The sequence below is a fragment of the Pristiophorus japonicus genome, chromosome 13 (genome assembly GCF_044704955.1).
Source record: "Pristiophorus japonicus isolate sPriJap1 chromosome 13, sPriJap1.hap1, whole genome shotgun sequence".
NCBI lineage: Eukaryota > Metazoa > Chordata > Chondrichthyes > Pristiophoridae > Pristiophorus > Pristiophorus japonicus.
Window position 1 is genome coordinate 51,380,300 of NC_091989.1, and position 20,308 is coordinate 51,400,607.

The 20,308-nt window shown below is 45.7% G+C and overlaps 1 protein-coding gene across 1 annotated transcript in view; it reads right to left on the minus strand.

Moving 5' to 3' along the window:
* The window catches only part of ccdc87 (coiled-coil domain containing 87), a 95,356-nt gene that overhangs the window by 66,706 nt on the left and 8,342 nt on the right, over nt 1-20,308 (minus strand). Inside the window, exons 2-3 of the mRNA XM_070896750.1 lie at nt 13,338-13,424; nt 10,318-10,510 (exon numbers count right to left, since the gene is read on the minus strand). Of these exons, the coding sequence (XP_070752851.1) occupies nt 10,318-10,498 (181 nt within the window). The 5' untranslated portion in view covers nt 10,499-10,510; nt 13,338-13,424. The remainder of the gene's footprint in view (nt 1-10,317; nt 10,511-13,337; nt 13,425-20,308) is intronic.

Here is a 20,308-nt window from a genome sequence, read left to right on the forward strand (position 1 = left end):
CAAGTATGAGCCTCGTGTGCATTTATACTGTATTGTAAGGACATATTATTGGCGACAAGAAACTGGGATTTATACGAGCATGGCCACTAGCAGCACAGACGAGAGGTACTGTGTCGGTGATGATTGGGGCAATTTTATTGAGAGACTACAGCAAAGTTTCGTCACCAAGGAATGGTTGGGACAGGATTCGGCTGAAAAACGCAGGGCTCATCTCATGATGGTTTGTGGATCCAGGACGTACTCCCTGATGAAGGACCTTCTAGAGCCAGAGAAGCCGGCGGACAAGCCTTTTGAAGAGCTCAGTAAGTTGATCGGGGAACATTTTAAACCGGCGAGCAGCATGCACATGGCGAGACACCGGTTTTACACGCACCGGCAGCGAGAAGGGCAAAGCGTTCCAGACTTCCTGGCAGATCTCCGGCGACTGGCGAGCCTATGTAAGTTCCCAGATGCATGCAGAGCGGAGATGCTGCGAGACTTTTTTATTGAGGGCATCGGGCATGCTGGAGTTTTCAGGAAACTGATTGAGACCAAAGACTTGACCCTGGAAATGGCGGCTTTGATGGCCCAGAAATTTATCTCAGGGGAGGAAGAGACCAGAATGATGTTTGACAAAAATCTTGGTTTAAATGCAGCAAATGGACAGGGAGTCAACATTGTTAACGCGGCACACAGTTCTCCAGGCAGACAGGGACAATCGGACATGCCCGAGCATGTAGTCAAACCCAAAGGGGGAATTGAACAGAGACAATCGCTAGCTGAATAGTGATTCATATATCATCGCAAGAGACAATGCGGCCAGTAATGGGGCCATCAACACCTGTTAATGGTGCATTTAAGGACAGTTACAGAGACAGTCAGAGACGATCGACTAGTAATGGACCTTTTGTTTCCAACAATGGCTCATGTTGGAGGTGTGGAGGCAAACACACAGCCAAAGCTTGCAGGTATCAGCAATATACCTGCAGAAATTGCAATGTCAGCGGTCACTTGGCGCGTATGTGCAGGAAGCCTGCAGCCAGGTTGATGTACGAGGAGGACGGGCCCGATGTAAGCCCTACGAGGCCAAATGAACACTGGGGGAAATTGCTGGAAGCTGAAGTTCAGCGAGTTCATGTGGAGCACATATACAGTTCATATACCAGGACGCCACCGATAATGATGAAAGTGCTCCTCAATGGCAAATCAGTATCAATGGAGCTAGACATAGGGACCAGCCAGTCCCTGATGAAACATAGAAACATAGAAAATAGGTGCAGGAGTAGGCCATTCGGCCCTTCAAGCCTGCACCACCATTCAATGAGTTCATGGCTGAATATGCAACTTCAGTACCCCATTCCTGCTTTCTCACCATACCCCTTGATCCCCTTAGTAGTAAGGACTACATCTAACTCCTTTTTGAATATATTTAGTGAATTGGCCTCAACAACTTTCTGTGGTAGAGAATTCCACAGGTTCACCACTCTCTGGGTGAAGAAGTTTCTCCTCATCTCGGTCCTAAATGGCTTACCCCTTATCCTTAGACTGTGACCCCTGGTTCTGGACTTCCCCAACATTGTGAACATTCTTCCTGCATCTAACCTGTCTAAACCCATCAGAATTTTAAACGTTTCTATAAGGTCCCCTCTCATTCTTCTGAACTCCAGTGAATACAAGCCCAGTTGATCCAGTCTTTCTTGATAGGTCAGTCCCGCCATCCTGGGAATCAGTCTGGTGAACCTTCGCTGCACTCCCTCAATAACAAGAATGTCCTTCCTCAGGTTAGGAGACCAAAACTGTACACAATACTCCAGGTGTGGCCTCACCAAGGCCCTGTACAACTGTAGCAACACCTTCCTGCCCCTGTTCTCAAATCCCCTCGCTATGAAGGCCAACATGCCATTTGCTTTCTTAACCGCCTGCTGTACCTGCATGCCAACCTTCAATGACTGATGTACCATGACACCCAGGTCTCGTTGTACCTCCCCTTTTCCCAATCTGTCACCATTCAGATAATAGTCTGTCTCTCTGTTTTTACCACCAAAGTGGACAACCTCACATTTATCCACATTATACTTCATCTGCCATGCATTTGCCCACTCACCTAACCTATCCAAGTCGCTCTGCAGCCTCATAGCATCCTCCTCGCAGCTCACACTGCCACCTAACTTAGTGTCATCCGCAAATTTGGAGATACTACATTTAATCCCCTCGTCTAAATCATGAATATACAGTGTAAACAGCTGGGGCCCCAGCACAGAACCTTGCGGTACCCCACTACTCACCGCCTGCCATTCTGAAAAGTACCCATTTACTCCTACTCTTTGCTTCCTGTCTGACAACCATTTCTCAATCCATGTCAGCACACTACCCCCAATCCCATGTGCTTTAACTTTGCACATTAATCTCTTGTGTGGAACCTTGTCGAAAGCCTTCTGAAAGTCCAAATATACCACATCAAATGGTTCTCCCTTGTCCAATCTACTGGAAACATCCTCAAAAAATTCCAGAAGATTTGTCAAGCATGATTTCCCTTTCACAAATCCATGCTGACTTGGACCTATCATGTCATCTCTTTCCAAATGCGCTGCTATGACATCCTTAATAATTGATTCCATCATCTTACCCATTACCGATGTCAGGCTGACCGGTCTATAATTCCCTGTTTTCTCTCTCCCTCCTTTTTTAAAAAGTGGGGTTACATTGGCTACCCTCCACTCGATAGGAACTGATCCAGAGTCAATGGAATGTTGGAAAATGACTGTCAATGCATCCGCTATTTCCAAGGCCACCTCCTTAAGTACTCTGGGATGCAGTCCATCAGGCCCTGGAGATTTATCGGCCTTCAATCCCATCAATTCAACACAATTTCCCGACTAATAAGGATTTCCCTCAGTTCCTCCTCCTTACTAGACCCTCTGACCCTTCTTATATCCGGAATGTTGTTAGTGTCAAATGAGTATCAAACAGTTCGACACGTTGTGGGCGTCCAAGGCCAGGAGGCCAAAATTATTGCCGATTGACGCACAACTACGGACATATACAAAGGAGATCATTCCGGTGTTAGGCAGCGCCACAGTAGTCGTGACCCACAAAGATTCGGAGAACAGGTTGCCACTCTGGATTGTCCCGGGGGACGGTCCCGCACTGCTGGGGAGGAGTTGGCTTGCTGTCATGAACTGGAAATGGGGCGATGTCAATGCAATTTCTTCTGTGGAGCGAATATCATGCTCACAGGTCCTGGACAAATTTGACTCACGATTTCAACCCGGCATCGGCACTTTCATAGGGACCAAGGTAGTGATTCACATAAACCTGGATGCCAGGCCAGTCCACCACAAGGCCAGAGCGGTGCCGTACATGATGCGGGAAAAGATAGAAGGCGAATTGGACCGCCTGCTGAGGGAAGGCATCATCTCACCAGTCGAATTCAGTGACTGGGCGAGCCCGATCGTGCCGGTGCTCAAGGCGGATGGGTCGGTCAGGATATGTGGTGATTACAAGGCCACCATCAATCGGGTGCCACTCCAAGACCAGTACCCGCTACCGAGAGCGGAGGACCTCTTTCCGACGCTATCCGGTGGAAAACTTTTTTCAAAATTGGACCTGACCTTAGCTTATATGACCCAGGAGCTGGCGAGTGAGTCGAAGAAGTTAACCACCATCACGACACACAAGGGATTGTTTGAGTACAACAGATGTCCATTCGGGATTCGCTCAGGCGCCGCGATATTTCAACGAAACATGGAAAGTCTCCTCAAGTCGATTCCAAGGACGGTGGTTTTTCAAGACGACATCCTCATCACGGGTTGCGACACTGAAGAAAACCTCCACAACCTGCTATGCAGACTGGACCAGGTAGGTCTACGACTGAAAAAGGCAAAGTGCGTCTTCTTAGCTCCAGAGGTAGAATTCCTGGAGATGAGGGTAGCAGCAGACGGGATCAGACCTACTGCGTCCAAAATGGAAGCGATCCAGAGAGCACCCAGACCCCGTAACACGACGGAGCTGCGTTCGATCCTGGGGCTCCTGAACTATTTTGATAACTTTCTTCCCAAATTGAGCATGCTCCTATGCAAAGGTCGCGAATGGGTCTGGGGGGACAGCCAGGAAAGGGCTTTTGATCGAGCACGCAATTTTTTATGCTCCAACAATCTGTTAACGCTATATGACCCATGTAAGAAACTTGTGTTAACATGCGATGCATCGTCCTATGGGGTCAGGTGTGTGTTGCAGCATGTGAATGCCAAGGGTCAGTTACAGCCGGTAGCTGTCCCAGGCAGAAAGGGACTACAGGATGGTAGAAAAGGAAGCGCTTGCATGTTTATACGCAGTAAAAAAAATGCACTAGTATCTGTTTGGCAGGAAATTTGAGCTGGAGACAGATCACAAACTCCTAACGTTCCTTTTGGCCGACAACAAGGCCATAAATGCAAATGCATCAGCCCGCATACATGGGTGGGCACTCACGTTAGCCGCCTATGACTATACAATTCGGCACTGAAAACTGCGCCGATGCACTCAGCAGGCTCCCACTAGCCATCACCGAGGGGGCAACAGAGCATGCTGCTGAGATGGTCATGGCCGTTGAAGCTTTCGAAAGCGAAGGCTCACCTGTGACAGCCCGTCAGATCAAAGTCTGGACAAATAGAGACCTGCTACTGTCTTTAGTCAAGAAATGTGTCCTGAATGGGGACGGGGCAGCCACATATGGGGCATGCCCTTAGGAATTTAAACCATTTCACAGGCACAAGGATGAACTCTCTATCCAGGCCGATTGCCTACTATGGGGAAACCGAGTAATCATGCCCCAGATGGGCAGAGAGGCGTTCATCCGAGAACTCCACAATGGGCACCCGGGCATTGTCATGATGAAGGCAATTGCCAGGTCACACTTTGGTGGCCAGGGATAGATGCAGACCTGGAACTTTGTGTTCGCAGGTGCAACACGTGTGCCCAGCTGGGCAATGCCCCCAGGGAAGCCCCCCTTAGCCCCTGGTCCTGGCTCGTCAAGCCATGGTCACGCATCCATGTGGACTACGCAGGTCCTTTCATGGGAAAGGTGTTTTTGGTTGTAGTAGACGCCTACTCCAAATGGATCGAGTGCGACATTCTCAATTCAAGCACATCCTCTGCCACGGTAGAAAGTCTACGGGCAATGTTCGCCGCCCACGGTCTACCGGACATCTTGGTCAGTGACAATGGCCCGTGCTTTACAAGCATTGAATTCCAGGACATCATGGCAGGAAATGGTATCAACCATGTCAGAACGTCACCGTTCAAGCCAGCCTCAAACGGCCAGCCGGAACGAGCAGTGCAGATAATCAAACAGGTGATACTCAGAATCCAAGGGGGTTCCCCTACAAAGCCGCTTATCATGCCTCCTGTTGGCCAATAGATCCCGACCACACTCGCTCACAGGGGTTCCACCCGCAGAGCTGCTAATGAAAAGGACACTCAAAACCAGGTTATCCCTTATACACCCCACCATGAAAGAAATTGTTGAGAGCAGGCGCCGGTCACAATGTGACTACCATGACGGGAATGTGATTTTTGATGTCAATGACCCTGTCTTTGTCCTCAACTATGCTGCAGGGCCCAAATGGCTTGTAGGCACTGTGATTGCCAAAGAGGAGAATAGGATTCTGGTAGTTAAACTTACCAATGGATAAATCTGCCGCAAACACGTGGATCAAACAAAAAGGAGGTTCAGCAACCCCATAGAAGAAGCAGAGGAAGAACACGATGTAGAGTTCACTCCACCACAGGTGACCGAACACCGGAACTAAGTGGAGGAGAGCCCAGTTACTGTGGGCAGTCCGGACAGGCCTGAGGCACCGCAAACAGCAGACACTCAGGTCAGCGCCCAACAACCGGAGCCCCAACTCAGGCGCTCTACAAGGGAGCGTAAACCACCAGAGAGACTTAACCTGTGATCCCAATAAGACTTTGGGGGCGGGGGAGGTGATGTCATGTACTCTTGTCAGTGTAATCCATGTATAAACTGACATAAGTTGTACACCGTGAGAACACTGACCACTAGGTGGTGAACTTGTGGGAGACACTCCTAACCTGGACTTTCAGGTATAAAAGGGGAAGCTCCACCCATCTTCTCCACTTCAGTGCTGGCTAATAAAGGACTGGTCACAGAGTGACCTTCTCTCAAATATGGGCCTTATGTGCATTTATACTGTATAGTAAGGACATATTAAACACAAAGTGTTGAAAATAAAGATTTCAATGTTTGACACCACATTAACAGAAACTTTACATAAACATTGCATAAAACACCCAAGTGCCTACCCTTGTGTGTTGTTAGTTGGTATGATTGCACTAGGATGAGGGTGAGTGTGAGGGTGTGAGGCTTGTAAGATGGGGATGTGATAATATAGATAGAGAGGGATGGGTGGTGGTCCAAGGTAATTTAGTGTGTGTCAGGATGTGCAGGAGTAGGGTAGGTGATGAGAGGCACGGCAGGATGAGGTTGAGTGTGGCTTTGTACTAACATTTCATGATCTACTGAGATAATTGAAAGGTTTGCTGCACTGCACCCAGGTCCTCCTTACCACATCCTTGCTTGTGCCCTCCTTTGAGCAACCAGGCTGTGCTGATCTCCTGAGGAGTTCTCTTCCGCCCATGTGAAGGGAAGAGGACCTTCCTGTGTGCTGTTACTCCCTCCATAAGCATATGGATGGATTCAGGGGAGAGCCTGGGTGCAGCCCTGTGCCTTTGCACAGGCATTGTCAGTGTTTTCAGCACCTCAATGCTGTAGAACACTCACAGCACAAATATAAAAATACATTTGGACATTTTCCCTTGAAGGAAACTGGCTGAAGACGAGTCATCAAATGACTTCGCCAGTCGTGTTTCCTCTAATTGGCCAGGAAACGTGCTGGGCATGCTTAACAAGCCCTATGTAAGAAAATTCATTTTCCAGAGCGGGATGGAGCTAGCAGTGGGGTCGGGGCCCGCCACTGACATTGCCCGCCACGGACCCGTCGAGGTCAGCGAAATCTCGGCCTAAAATTTTAAAAGAATACCTGATGCACGATGGTTGCAAGTGGTGATTTCGCACCGCTTCTGATAAATCAGTTGAACAAACAATTTATGCATCAACATAATGCAAAATTCATTTCAAATTGTTGCAAAGTCTTCAGGATACTTAGCCTGTAACTTTTATGATTCTTATTCATGTTGTATTTAAATACCTCATTTCAAAGACATTTTTTTTTCAAAAACACAATTTTTTAACGACCCCTGCAACTCTGGTTGGGCATATTCCAGGAGGCTACATCACATGACCTCCTGCCTCCAACTGCCCCGCCCCCACAGTCTAACCATTGGTCGCCCGACATGTCCATCCTCATGGTGCATGGCCTTCCCATGCCAATCGAAAAGTGAACAGACTCTTCATTACACGATTGGATGATTCTTGACTGTCAAACAGCATTTTTTCCCATGTCCAATATTTTTATAACTAGTAAACAAAAGTGTTCAAAGACATTTTTTTTAAAAAACAATTTTTAACAACCCCTACAATTTTTCTCGTGGCTTACTCGCAGCTGGGCCCTGGAGAATCCAGGGCAATCCCGAAGTGTTGGTAAGAAAGAAAAACAAAGAACTGCATTTATATAGCACCTTTCACGACCACCGGAGATCTCAAAGCACTTTACAGCCAATAAAGTACTTTTGGAGTGTAGTCACTGTTGTAATGTGGGAAACATGACAGCCAATTTGCACTCAGCAAGCTCCCACAAACAGCAATGTTATAATGACCAGATAATCTGTTTTTATTATGTTGATTGAGGGATAAATATTGGCCAGGACACCGGGGATAACTCCCCTGCTCTTCTTCAAAGTAATGCCATGGGATCTTTTACGTCCACCTGAGAGAGCAGACGGGGCCTCGGTTTAATGTTTCATCTGAAAAACAGCACCTCTGACAGTGCAACACACCCTCAGCACTGCACTGGAGTGTCAGTCTAGATTTTTGTGCTCAAAGTCCCTGGAGTGGGACTTGAACCCACAACCTTCTGACTCAGAGGCGAATGTGCTACCCACTGAGCTTCTTGTATCTACACTTGCATTGAACGTCTATGGTTAAGTGAAGCTTGTTTGTTCTTGAGTAAATAGGTTATCAGTCTTCCTAAGCATTTAGATCTATTCTCAGTATCCATATGGTTGCTGCATTTCAATGTCAAGCACCATTAGGCCTCAAGCCTCAATAATGGTAGGAATTCACCGTACAAATTTGTTAATAGGAGTTTTAGCACCATGATTCAGCTACCATCATTTTTCATAATTCCACATTCTAGTTGCTAAATTAACAATGATCCTGTTGACAAAGGCTGTAATCTGAAAACTAACACTTTTGGTCCTAATATTTGGTTGGTTAATGAGCTGTTCTCAAAAGTATCCTAGATAATTAAGAGTAAAAAAAGAGATATTGATTGTTTAAAAACATCTTTAAACAATCGCAGAACTAGCTTTCCTTTCTAGTGGGCTTTTTTAGAATTACACTTTCAGTGATCTGATCCATTTCAGAACATGGCATTTATTTGCTGATATAATTGATACATTTACTGAGTGCTGCTAGACAGCATAATCCATGTTTTGATTTAGTGTTTAAAAAAGAAAAATATAGTGGTCCTGATGGCTCAGAAGTAAAGTGTCCTGGGAAAGTATCAGCCTCTATTACTGGCCCTTGCTGAGCTCGCTGATCTCAGCAGCAGTCAGGGGTGTTGCAATTGACCACAATGTCTCTTGGTGAAGCAAATAACAAAATAATCATCCAGTCTTCCTGCTTCTGTTTAGAATACACTAAACCCTCTAATATCTGGATTGTTAGGTAATGATAGGAACAGGCTTGGCTGTGGTGTCCTCCACAATGGAATAACCTTGCCAATAATGACTGCAGCAAATCTCCAGTTAATATCTTGCTCAGCACTGAACAATGAAGTGTTTTCTTCTATGGCAGTTATAGGTATGCTACTTATAAATAAACTTGCTCTGGCATTACCTAAGTGCTGCATTAGTTTTGCTTAGGTGTCAGGCTTGACGGTGGTAGCACACTCTCCTGTGAATCAGGAGGTTGTGGGTTTAAGTCCCACTCAAGGACTAGGCTGACATTTCTGTGCTGTTGTGAGGGAATATTGCGCTGTTGGAGGTACGGTCTTTTGAATGAGACTTTAAACTGAGACTCAGTCTGCCATCTCAGGTGCACATAAAAGAACCCACGGCACTACCATTTAAAACGTCCACGTTTAAAATAAGCAGTTGCTTATATCAGCCTAAAAGTGGTAACTATTATCCATTTGCATTAATGTCCATTTCAAAGTTGCCAGGTCTAGCATCGTATTTTGGGCAGAAAAAGCTGAATTTAATCGCCATCTTGTATAATTACATAAAAGTATATAATTTGAGAAACCAATCCAAATATGGCTCCCAAGCACATTAAAACCACGAGATGTTGCAGTCTATTTGTTGTAGTAAAACTGTAGCTCAAAGCTGCATTTAAGGCCAAATAGATCATCTAGAAACTTATAAAACATTATATAGAATTTTTTGAACGCTGTAATAAAGCAAACAGTTAGTCTATGCTTTCCTAACATGATAAAAGTATTGTCTGGGGAGTAGTGTTCTGTGTATGTGTCCAAGGAAGGTCTGCTAAATGCGTATTACACTCCAGTAAAACTCCAGCCATAAAACTGCCTGATAATAGCTTGGAGGTTTTCCCAGGACACTTTGTCTTAGTCCTAAGGTACAAATTCTGCTCAGCAGCTATTGAGGACAACTAACAAATGATTTTTAATTCTATTAACGCTACCACGTTATACCAGCCATCATGCATGGCATGCAAATTGCGTTCGCACAAACGTGCTTGTTATAAGCGATGGGGACTGTTTCCGAAGAGCAGAGGAGCTCTCCCTGATCTCCTGGCCAATATTTGTCCCTCAACCAACATCACTAAAACAGGTGATCTGGTCATTATCTCAATATTGTTTGTGGGACCTTGCTGTGCGCAAATTAGCTGCGCGTTTACTACATACAACAGTGACTACATTTCATAAATACTTCATGGGCTGTAAAGTGCTTTGGGACGTGCCAAGGTCATGACAGCTGCTATATAAATGAAAGTTATTTTTTCTCTTTGTCTCTAACCTCCCCCTCTCTCCAATAGCACATCACAGGAGAAAAGTGAAGGGAGAATTTTTTTGTCATACTTCCAAAATGTATTTCTATCACAAACATAATTTAAAATAATTTTGCTTGATGTAATAAAAACGAGCACTTGCAGGAACCAACGTCCACTGAGCAAGAGATTTCATGTTGGAGTACCTGGAAGTTTTATGTCTTTAGTAGTGTTGGATATGAACAGACTTAGAGGTCCCAATATGTCTTTGTATTGCTGGTGTAGTTCCTTAGCTGTGCTTCGCACCATAGAATGTAAACCATTTCTATTTGATGGTTTGCTGCTTTTATTTTCCACTACTATTGCATCAAGACCTTTAGTCATCATTGTAGGAAATCACTGTGGAAAGGAAGAATAACCAAAATGTATTTTACATATGGCCCACATTCCACAACTCGGCAGTTTAAAAAAAGTAAAATATTTCTTTAAAAATGACTAACAGTTCAAATAAATTTGCATTACCAAGAACTAACCAGTATATCATGAAAACTATATTAAGGTACATAAATTGAACTGTTAGTTGCTATTTAAATTAGTTTTTTAAAAATGTTTTATTCCTTTCTACTGCAGACAAGAAAAGGAAAATGGAGCAAAATGGTGACCCTTAAAATAGGAAAATAAACTACTCGCAGTTTGAAACCTAATCAAAAGCTTTACATTTTGAAATGGCAGAAGCAGGCACTGAGGAAATAGTTTACACAAAAAGATGTCTGGGCTCTTAAAAAAAAGTCTGGAAAAATTGACATGATCAAAAATATTAGAATGGGCAGCTGCTGTATTTCATTTTTCGTTGTACCTTAAACCTTGACGCCGTTAACAGCTCAACATTTGCAGTAGCACTGGGTTAGTCTATGCTGATCTGTAGTGATTATAAATTACATTCTGAAGTGTTGTGCTTGTTTGCTCAAATCATCGGACCCCTCGTCGATAAAGCTGATCTTCAACCACCAGCTTTAATTTCACTTTTTTTTCCTAAAGCCTTCAAACATGTTGTCACCACCAAGCTCCAAGCATATCTTTCCCATCACTCACTACTTGAATTCCTTTAGTCTGATTCAGTTTGCCCATCACACCTAGACCATTCTGGTCAAAGCCTTTCATGTCCAACCTGTCACCTTGTTCTCCTTGGCCCTCTTTACTGTGTTTGATTTGGTCAACTATTCTAGCTCCTCTACCATCTCGCTATAGTCCAACTCCATGGCATCACCCTCATTTGGTTCCATTCCTACCTTTCCCAATATAGTCAGCACATCGCCTGCAATGGATCTTCTCCCACCTCTCCACAGTCACCTCAAGTGTTCCCCAATGTTCCATCCTGAATCCCTTCCTATTTATCATCTACAGCCTGCCTCGTTCACACTATTTGTAGGTGGGACGCCAAGCTTCCACGTGTATATTGATGACACCCAGCTTTACCTATTCTTCACCATCCTCAACTTCATGAACTATCATTGCACTGTTTGACTATTGTCCAACATCATTATAGATGAGTCTAAACTTTCCCCAACTTAACATCAGCAAGCCTAAAGCAATGCTGTAAGCCCCATTTCATGACTTGAGCACATAATCTAGGCTGACACTTCAGTGCAATGTTTGAGGTGCTGTTTTTCTTCTTTGTGCTCATTTAGATGTAAAAGGTCCCATGGCACTATTTGAAGAAGAGCAGGGGATTTCAACCAGTGTCCTGGCCAACATCTACTCTTAACAGATTAATTGGTCATTTATCTCATTGGCTGTAGGACTTTGCTGTGTACAAATTGGCTGCCGTGCTTGCCTACAAAGCAACAGTGATTACATTTCAAAAAGTTTTGAGACATCATGAAGTCCATAAAGTCCTTCCACCTCCTTCTCCTTTAAGACCCTCTTTAAAACCTACCTCTTTGACCAAGCTTTTGGTCACCTCTCCTAGTATCTCCTTCTGTAGCTCAGCATTTAATTTTTGTCTGATTATATCTCTGTGAAGCACCTTGGGATGTGTTCTACATTAAAGGTGCTATATAAATGCAATTTCTTTCTTTCAGCTCCCACCAAAAACTCTGCACTCTAACTTCCAACTCCATTCCCCTCCTTGATTGCTCACTCAGGTTGAATACAATGATGTGCAACCATGGTATGTTCCGGAGTTCAGCTTTACATCCCATGTTCAAGCCATCATCCATTCTGCCCCTTTCCACTTCCACATCACCCACCTCTATACTTACCTTAACTCCATCACTGCCAAAACCCTTCTTTTTCATCACCTCCAAGTTCAACTTCTACAACATTTTCCTCAGCAGCCTCCCATGATCCACCTAAAACTCACTCTTTCAAAACCCCACTGCCTGCATCTTATCGCACATACAATCCTATTCATCTATCACTCCTGTTCTTGTCAATTCCTGACCCAGTGTATTAAATTCAAAATCCTCATCCCCATTTATAAATCCCTCTGTGGCCTTGCCCCACTCTGCAACGTCTTCCAGATCATGCCCTCCACTCTTCCAAATCTAGCTTCCTTTGCAGGATCTCTGCCTCCATTCCAAGGCATGAAAGATACTATCCAACAATATGCTGTGCCACCAGGCTGTTTGTTAGTTGCTTTATTATTTGCACCAGATGGGTAAAGAATAATGTATGTTTCTAGAAATCTAGAAAGTGCAAAGTTCCTGGTGATGGATTCAAAAAATTGAATGCCCAGCAACCATTGCCTGACACTGGGAATCTATTCATAGTTCGTACTCAAACAGTATATATATAATTCCAAGTACAGTATTGGTAAAATACATAATGTAAAATGCATATTTCATAAAATAGAACTGACAGACATGTTATCTGTGGTCCCCTGGTTTTGCACGGCCAACAAGTTTACTTGTTCTCCACCGCAGGATTCAGATGATATGAACAAATCAATCAACATGATTTATTACATCATCTGAAGCCTCTGATATGTTACTATCCTGGAACGTGTTCCAGCCTATGTCTGAGCAAACAGATAATATGCTCCAACTGTTCATTTCTAGTAATCAAATTAACATTATCTATCACTAAAACTGCAATGCGAACACAAATGTTAATCTATGTTGTTATTGTGTAATGTGGATACCATCACACACTGACTCTGTGGAGGATCTTGGTCATCATCCACCCCAACACCTGAACAAAAAGGTTTTTAAACATTGTCCCTCACCTGCGGGTTCAACTGGACAAGCTTCGATTTCAATGTTGAGAAGACATGATCTAAACTCCGAGAGTGTATCGCTGGCTTGTTCTTCACCTGTGGCAATAAAACAAGAGGGCTTAGCTTTTGATACCAGTCACTGCAAAGGAACAGACCCTTTGCCAGCGCCGCATGCCGAGCTGTTGCCCACACGAGTGGGTGAGCTGAGGCTGACAGCGGGCTTGCTGTGCGGGCCCAGGCGAACACAGGCTGACACCTGACACAGGCTGACACCGGGTTTGTTGTGCGGACACAGGCTGACAGACTGAGGCTCACACACTGACACAGGCTGAGGCTCACACAGGCTGTCGCAGGTTGAGGCGGACACACTGACACAGACTGAGGCTCACACACTGACACAGGTTGAGGCTCACACACTGATACAGGTTGAGGCTCACACACTGACACAGGTTGAGGCTCACACACTGACACAGGCTGAGGCTCACACACTGACACAGGTTGAGGCTGACACACACTGACACAGGTTGAGGCTCACACACTGACACAGGTTGAGGCTCACACACTGACACAGGTTGAGGCTGATGCAGGTTGAGGCTGACACACACTGACACAGGCTGAGACCTGACACACTGACACAGGCTGAAGCTCACACACTGACACAGGCTGAGGCTCACACATTGACACAGGATGAGGCTCACACACACTGACACAGGTTGAGGCTGACACACTGACACAGGCTGACACACACTGATGCAGGCTGAGGCTGACACACACTGACACAGGTTGAGGCTCACACACTGACACAGGTTGAGGCTCACACACTGACACAGGTTGAGACCTGACACACTGACACAGGCTGAGACCTGACACACTGACACAGGCTGAGGCTCACACACTGACACAGGTTGAGGCTCACACACTGACACAGGCTGAGGCTCACACACTGACACAGGTTGAGGCTCACACACTGACACAGGCTGAGACCTGACACACTGACACAGGCTGAGGCTCACACACTGACACAGGCTGAGGCTCACACACTGACACAGGTTGAGGCTCACACACTGACACAGGTTGAGACCTGACACACTGACACAGGCTGAGACCTGACACACTGACACAGGCTGAGGCTCACACACTGACACAGGCTGAGGCTCACACACTGACACAGGTTGAGGCTCACACACTGACACAGGCTGAGGCTCACACACTGACACAGGTTGAGGCTCACACACTGACAAAGGCTGAGGCTCACACACTGACACAGACTGAGGCTCACACACTGACACAGGTTGAGATCTGACACACTGACACAGGTTGAGGCTCACACGCTGACACAGGTTGAGACCTGACACAGGTTGAGGCTGACACACTGACACAGGTTGAGACCTGACACACTGACACAGGTTGAGGCTGACACAGGCTGAGGCTCAGACACTGACACAGGTTGCGATCTGACACACTGACACAGGCTGAGGCTCACACACTGACACAAGTTGAGGCTGACACACTGACACAGGTTGAGGCTCACACACTGACACAGGTTGAGGCTGACACAGGTTGAGGCTGACACACACTGACACAGGTTGAGGCTGACACAGGTTGAGGCTCACACACTGACACAGGTTGAGGCTCACACACTGACACAGGCTGAGGCTCACACACTGACAGGTTGAGGCTCACACACTGACAAAGGCTGAGGCTCACACACTGACACAGACTGGGGCTCACACACTGACACAGGTTGAGATCTGACACACTGACACAGGTTGAGGCTCACACACTGACACAGGTTGAGGCTGACACACTGACACAGGTTGAGACCTGACACACTGACACAGGTTGAGGCTGACACAGGCTGAGGCTCACACACTGACACAGGTTGAGATCTGACACACTGACACAGGCTGAGGCTCACACACTGACACAGGTTGAGACCTGACACACTGACACAGGTTGAGGCTCACACACTGACACAGGTTGAGGCTGACACAGGTTGAGGCTGACACACACTGACACAGGTTGAGGCTGACACAGGTTGAGGCTCACACACTGACACAGGTTGAGGCTCACACACTGACACAGGTTGAGACCTGACACACTGACACAGGTTGAGGCTGACACAGGCTGAGGCTCACACACTGACACAGGTTGAGATCTGACACACTGACACAGGCTGAGGCTCACACACTGACACAGGTTGAGACCTGACACACTGACACAGGTTGAGGCTGACACACTGACACAGGCTGAGGCTCACACACTGACACAGGTTGAGATCTGACACACTGACACAGGCTGAGGCTCACACACTGACACAGGTTGAGGCTGACACACTGACACAGGCTGAGGCTCACACACTGACACAGGTTGAGATCTGACACACTGACACAGGCTGAGGCTCACACACTGACACAGGTTGAGATCTGACACACTGACACAGGCTGAGGCTCACACACTGACACAGGTTGAGGCTGACACAGGTTGAGGCTCACACACTGACACAGGTTGAGGCTGACACAGGTTGAGGCTCACACACTGACACAGGTTGGAGCGATCCTCGGGGACACCAATTCCCCGCTGCTTGCCGCACGCGTCTCCCTCCACACCCGATTGTCCGCGGGACGGCGGAGGGATCGCAGTGAGCCGACTCGCCCGGTTGCTAGGACACGGCCGTACACAGAGCTCGCGGGCTCTGCCGGACAGTGAGATCAAAGGCGCCGCGGGTGCGGGTTGCTACTTTGGGAAATAGCCACCGTGTCCTTTCGATGCAGGGTTTCCCACTGAGTCCCGCAACCTTTCATTTCGCACAATTCACACATTCTCTCCACCCCCCCCCCCACCCCACTCAGAACCGCACGCATGCGCCACTATCGCTGAGCAAGCAGCAAAACGGAGCCTGAGCCCATCTCACCTGAAGACCTTCTCCCCACTGCCGCCAGCCTCATAGTCCCCCAACCCCGTACAGCCCGCACCTTTCTCCTTCCCCAGGAGGGCTGCCCTGGTTTCAGCCTGTTCTTGCCCCAGTTCCTATCTCAATCCTACTTTTTCTCGCCTTGTCGAGTTTCTTCCGACCTACCTCCAGGACTTTTTCACGCCCTCCGTCACTTGAACACTTTCTAGTTTCCTGGTACCAACTGTCTCCTTTTCACCATCAGGGATGTCCACCACCACCCTCCTCCGCCTGGCTGAACTTGATCTTCCACCAAATACCATGTGTCGCACGATGAGCCTGTATGGGCCCTAGCTACCCCTGCCTTTTTGTGGGATAAATGGAACAATCTTTGTTTCCGTCCTTTTCAGGGCCCCTCGCTCACTGGCTCCGGTAATGATTCTGCTGTTGCCATTTACAGCTCCTCTAGACCTATCTTTTGTCTCTTAACTTGTCCCATTACCACCCCCCTTTGCCTTACACCATCATCCCTTTTGTCATTTAATCTTTAATACCTTCCACCCTATCATCATTATCATAGGCAGTCCCTCGGAATCGAGGAAGATCTGCTTCCACTCTTAAAATGAGTCCTTAGGTGGATGAATATGCGGGTATCATAGACTTTCCCTTTTGCTCTTTCCTTCCCTTCCACCTTTTCCTGCTTCTGCACTTGCTTGAAACCTGTTAAATCGGTAACGTTTTCCAGTTCTGCTGGAAGGTCACGGACCTGAAACGTTAACTCTGTTTCTTCTTTACAGATGCTGCCTGACCTGCTGAGAATTTCGGACATGTTCTGTTTTTATAACCAGTGTATTCAAATTAATTATGTTAAATTCACGCACACAAAAATAAGAAATAATTATAAAAACAAGGAAAATCTAATAAACAGGGAACAAATCCATAAATCTACCCTGCACTGGAAAAGTACATTTTCTTTAATTTTTCTGCAGATTATTCTCTCAGAATAGACACTACCTGACGTCAGATATATTCAAAAAATACAAATGCTTAAAATCTGGGAAATATATAGAGTGTGCAAGAAAAGACAACAGGTCCATGGGCATTTGAATAGAAAAGAAAAACGATGGGTTAAGGTTTCATAAAATTACATAGAATTACATAGGATTATGTAGGATACACGGTACAGAAACAGGCCATTCAGTCCAACCAGTCCCTGCTAGTGTTTATGCTCCACTCGAGCCTCCTCCTGTCTTTTCTCATCCAAATCTATCAGCATAACCCTCTATTCCCTTCTCCCTCATATGCTTGTCTAGCCACCCCTTAAATGCATCTATATTATTAGCTTCAACCACTCCTTGTGGTAGCGAGTTACACATTCTCACCACTCTTTGGGTAAAGATGTTTCTTCTGAATTCCCCATTGGATTTCTTGGTGACTATCTAGTAATGCTCTTCCCACAAGTGGAAACAGACTCTCTCTATCAAAACCTTTCATAATTTTAAAGGTCACCCCTCACCTTTCGTCAAGAGAAAAGAGACCCAGCCTGTTTATCCTTTCCTGATATGTATACCCTCGCATTTCTGGTATCATCCTTGTAAATCTTCTCTGCACCCTCTCCAGTGTGTTTACATCCTTTTTATAATATGGCGACCAGAACTGTACACAATACTCTGTGTGATCTAATCAAGGTTCGATACAGGTTTAGCATAATCTCCCTACTTTTCAATTCTTGGTTTGCTTTTTTTATGGCCTTGCTTAACCTGTGTCGCAACTTTTAGTGATTTGTGTATTTGTACTCCGAGATCCTTTTGTTCTCTACCCCATCTGGACTCGCACCCTCCAAGTAATAAGTGACCTCCCTATTCTTCCTACCAAAATGAAATACCTCACATTTATCTGTGTTGAACTTCATTTGCCAATTGTATGCCCATTCTGCAAGTTTATTAATGTCCTCCTGTAATTTGTTGCAATCCTCCTCAGTATTGACTATCTCCCCCAATTTGATGTCATCCACAAATTTAGAAATGGTGTTTTGATTCCAAAGTCTAAATCGTTAATATAAATGATAAACAACAGTGGTCCCAGCACTGATCCTTGTAGAACACCACTACCCACCTTATGCCACTGTGAATAGCTACCTTTTACCCCTACTCTCTGCTTTCTGTCTTGAAGCCAGCTAGCTATCCATTCTGCTACTTGTTCCCTGACTCCACATTCTCTGACCTTCATCAGTCTACTATGGGGTATCTTATATGGGGTATCTTATCGAAGGCCTTTTGAAAATCTAAATAAATTACATCTACTGTATTACCATTGTCTACTCTCTCTGTTACCTCCTCAACAAATTCAGTGAGGTTGTTCAAGCAAGACTTTCCCTTTTGAAATCTATGCTGACTATTCATTATTATATTTTTGGTTTCTAGTTTCTCTTCTCTTTTCTCCTTTAATAGGGATTCCATTATTTTTCCTACCACCAATGTTAAGCTGACTGGTCTGTAATTCCCTGGACATGCTCTATCCCACTTCTTAAGTCATCATCGTAGGCAGTCCCTCGAAACGAGGATGACTTACTTCCACGCCAAAAAGGGATGAGTTCACAGGTATTTCAATGAAGGACCTAATATTCCAGGTCCCAAACTACATCTTGAAGGGTGGAAGATGCCTGTGCGTGGATTTTTTTAACGTGTGGTGACCATTGCACACCAGCCACCACACGGGCTTGAAGAATGGAAATGACAACTGGAGACCAGCTCTGCTGCACGGACCTCATGCGCACACATATCGCAGTGTGGGCAGGCCCGTGCTGCTCCTGGGCCCTCGCCTCTTCTGGGCCCTGAATTCACGCCTCTCCTGGGCTCCGATCACATCCCTCTACAAACTTTTACCGCTCCTTCGCCTCGACCTCCCCGCTCCAGCTGTATCTGCCCGCACTGCAATCAGCGACCTAGATTTGGGTGACGTCAAATCGAGTCGCTCTCTTTGAAGCTATCGACTTCCTGCGGCAGCACGCGCAGCTCCCTGCAGTGGCATGCCGCTGCACGTTGCTCCCTCTAATGGCCCCAGCCTGCTGATGATCTTGCAGGCCGGGCCCACACCGATTTCTGGGCCAGGTCGCCACATGTTGCTCCCACTAATGGCCCCGGACTGCTGATCAGCAGGCCAGCGCCATTAGAGGGAGCAACGTGCAGCGGCCCGGTCCGGAAATCTTAAGTATAGGTAGTATGTTAGCTATCTGCCAGTCCCCTTGCACCACACCTTTTTCTAATGAATTATTAAATATGTGTAGTAATGCCTCTTCCCTAGTTCTTTTAAAATGCGTGGATGCAATCCATCTGGACCAGGGGTTTTATCCTCTTAGAGTTTGATTAGTTTATTTAATATATCCCCTCTTTTTATTTTAAATGCACTTATCTCATTACTAATCTCATCATCCAATGTCATGTCCACCTATTCTCATCATCATCATCATAGGCAGTCCCTCGAATCGAGGATGACTTGTTTCCACGTCAAAAAGTGCACAGGTGTTTCAATGAAGGACCTAAAATTCTAGGTCCCAAACTAAATCTTGAAGGGTGGAAGATGCCTGTGCATGGATTTACCCTGTTCTATCTTCCTGGTAAATACTGAAGCAAAATAATTATTTAATATTTCTGCCATCTCTCTATTGTTACCTGTGGTATTATCCTGTCTATCCCTTAATGGCCCTATTTCCATCCCAACCTTCATTTTTTTAATTGATGTGCCTGTAAAATATTTTGTGATTTTGTTTTATGTTCCTTGATAATTTACTTTCATATTTTCTCTTTGTCTTCCTAATTGTTTTTTTGACTTCTCTCCTAATCTCTTCGTATTCTCCCTTATCATGCACTCCTCTGCTGCTATGTACTTAATGGATGCCTCTTTCCTTACCCTCAATTGTTCCCTTATGGCTTTATTCATCCATGGAGTCTCATTAGTGTTTAGCTTGTTCTTTCCTTTATTGTTCCTGCTGGACACCATTTTAAATGTTTCCCATTACTGTTCTACATTGTTGTTTGCCAATATAGTTGCTCATTTTATTTTCTCTTTTTTAGTTGATTGTTAATTG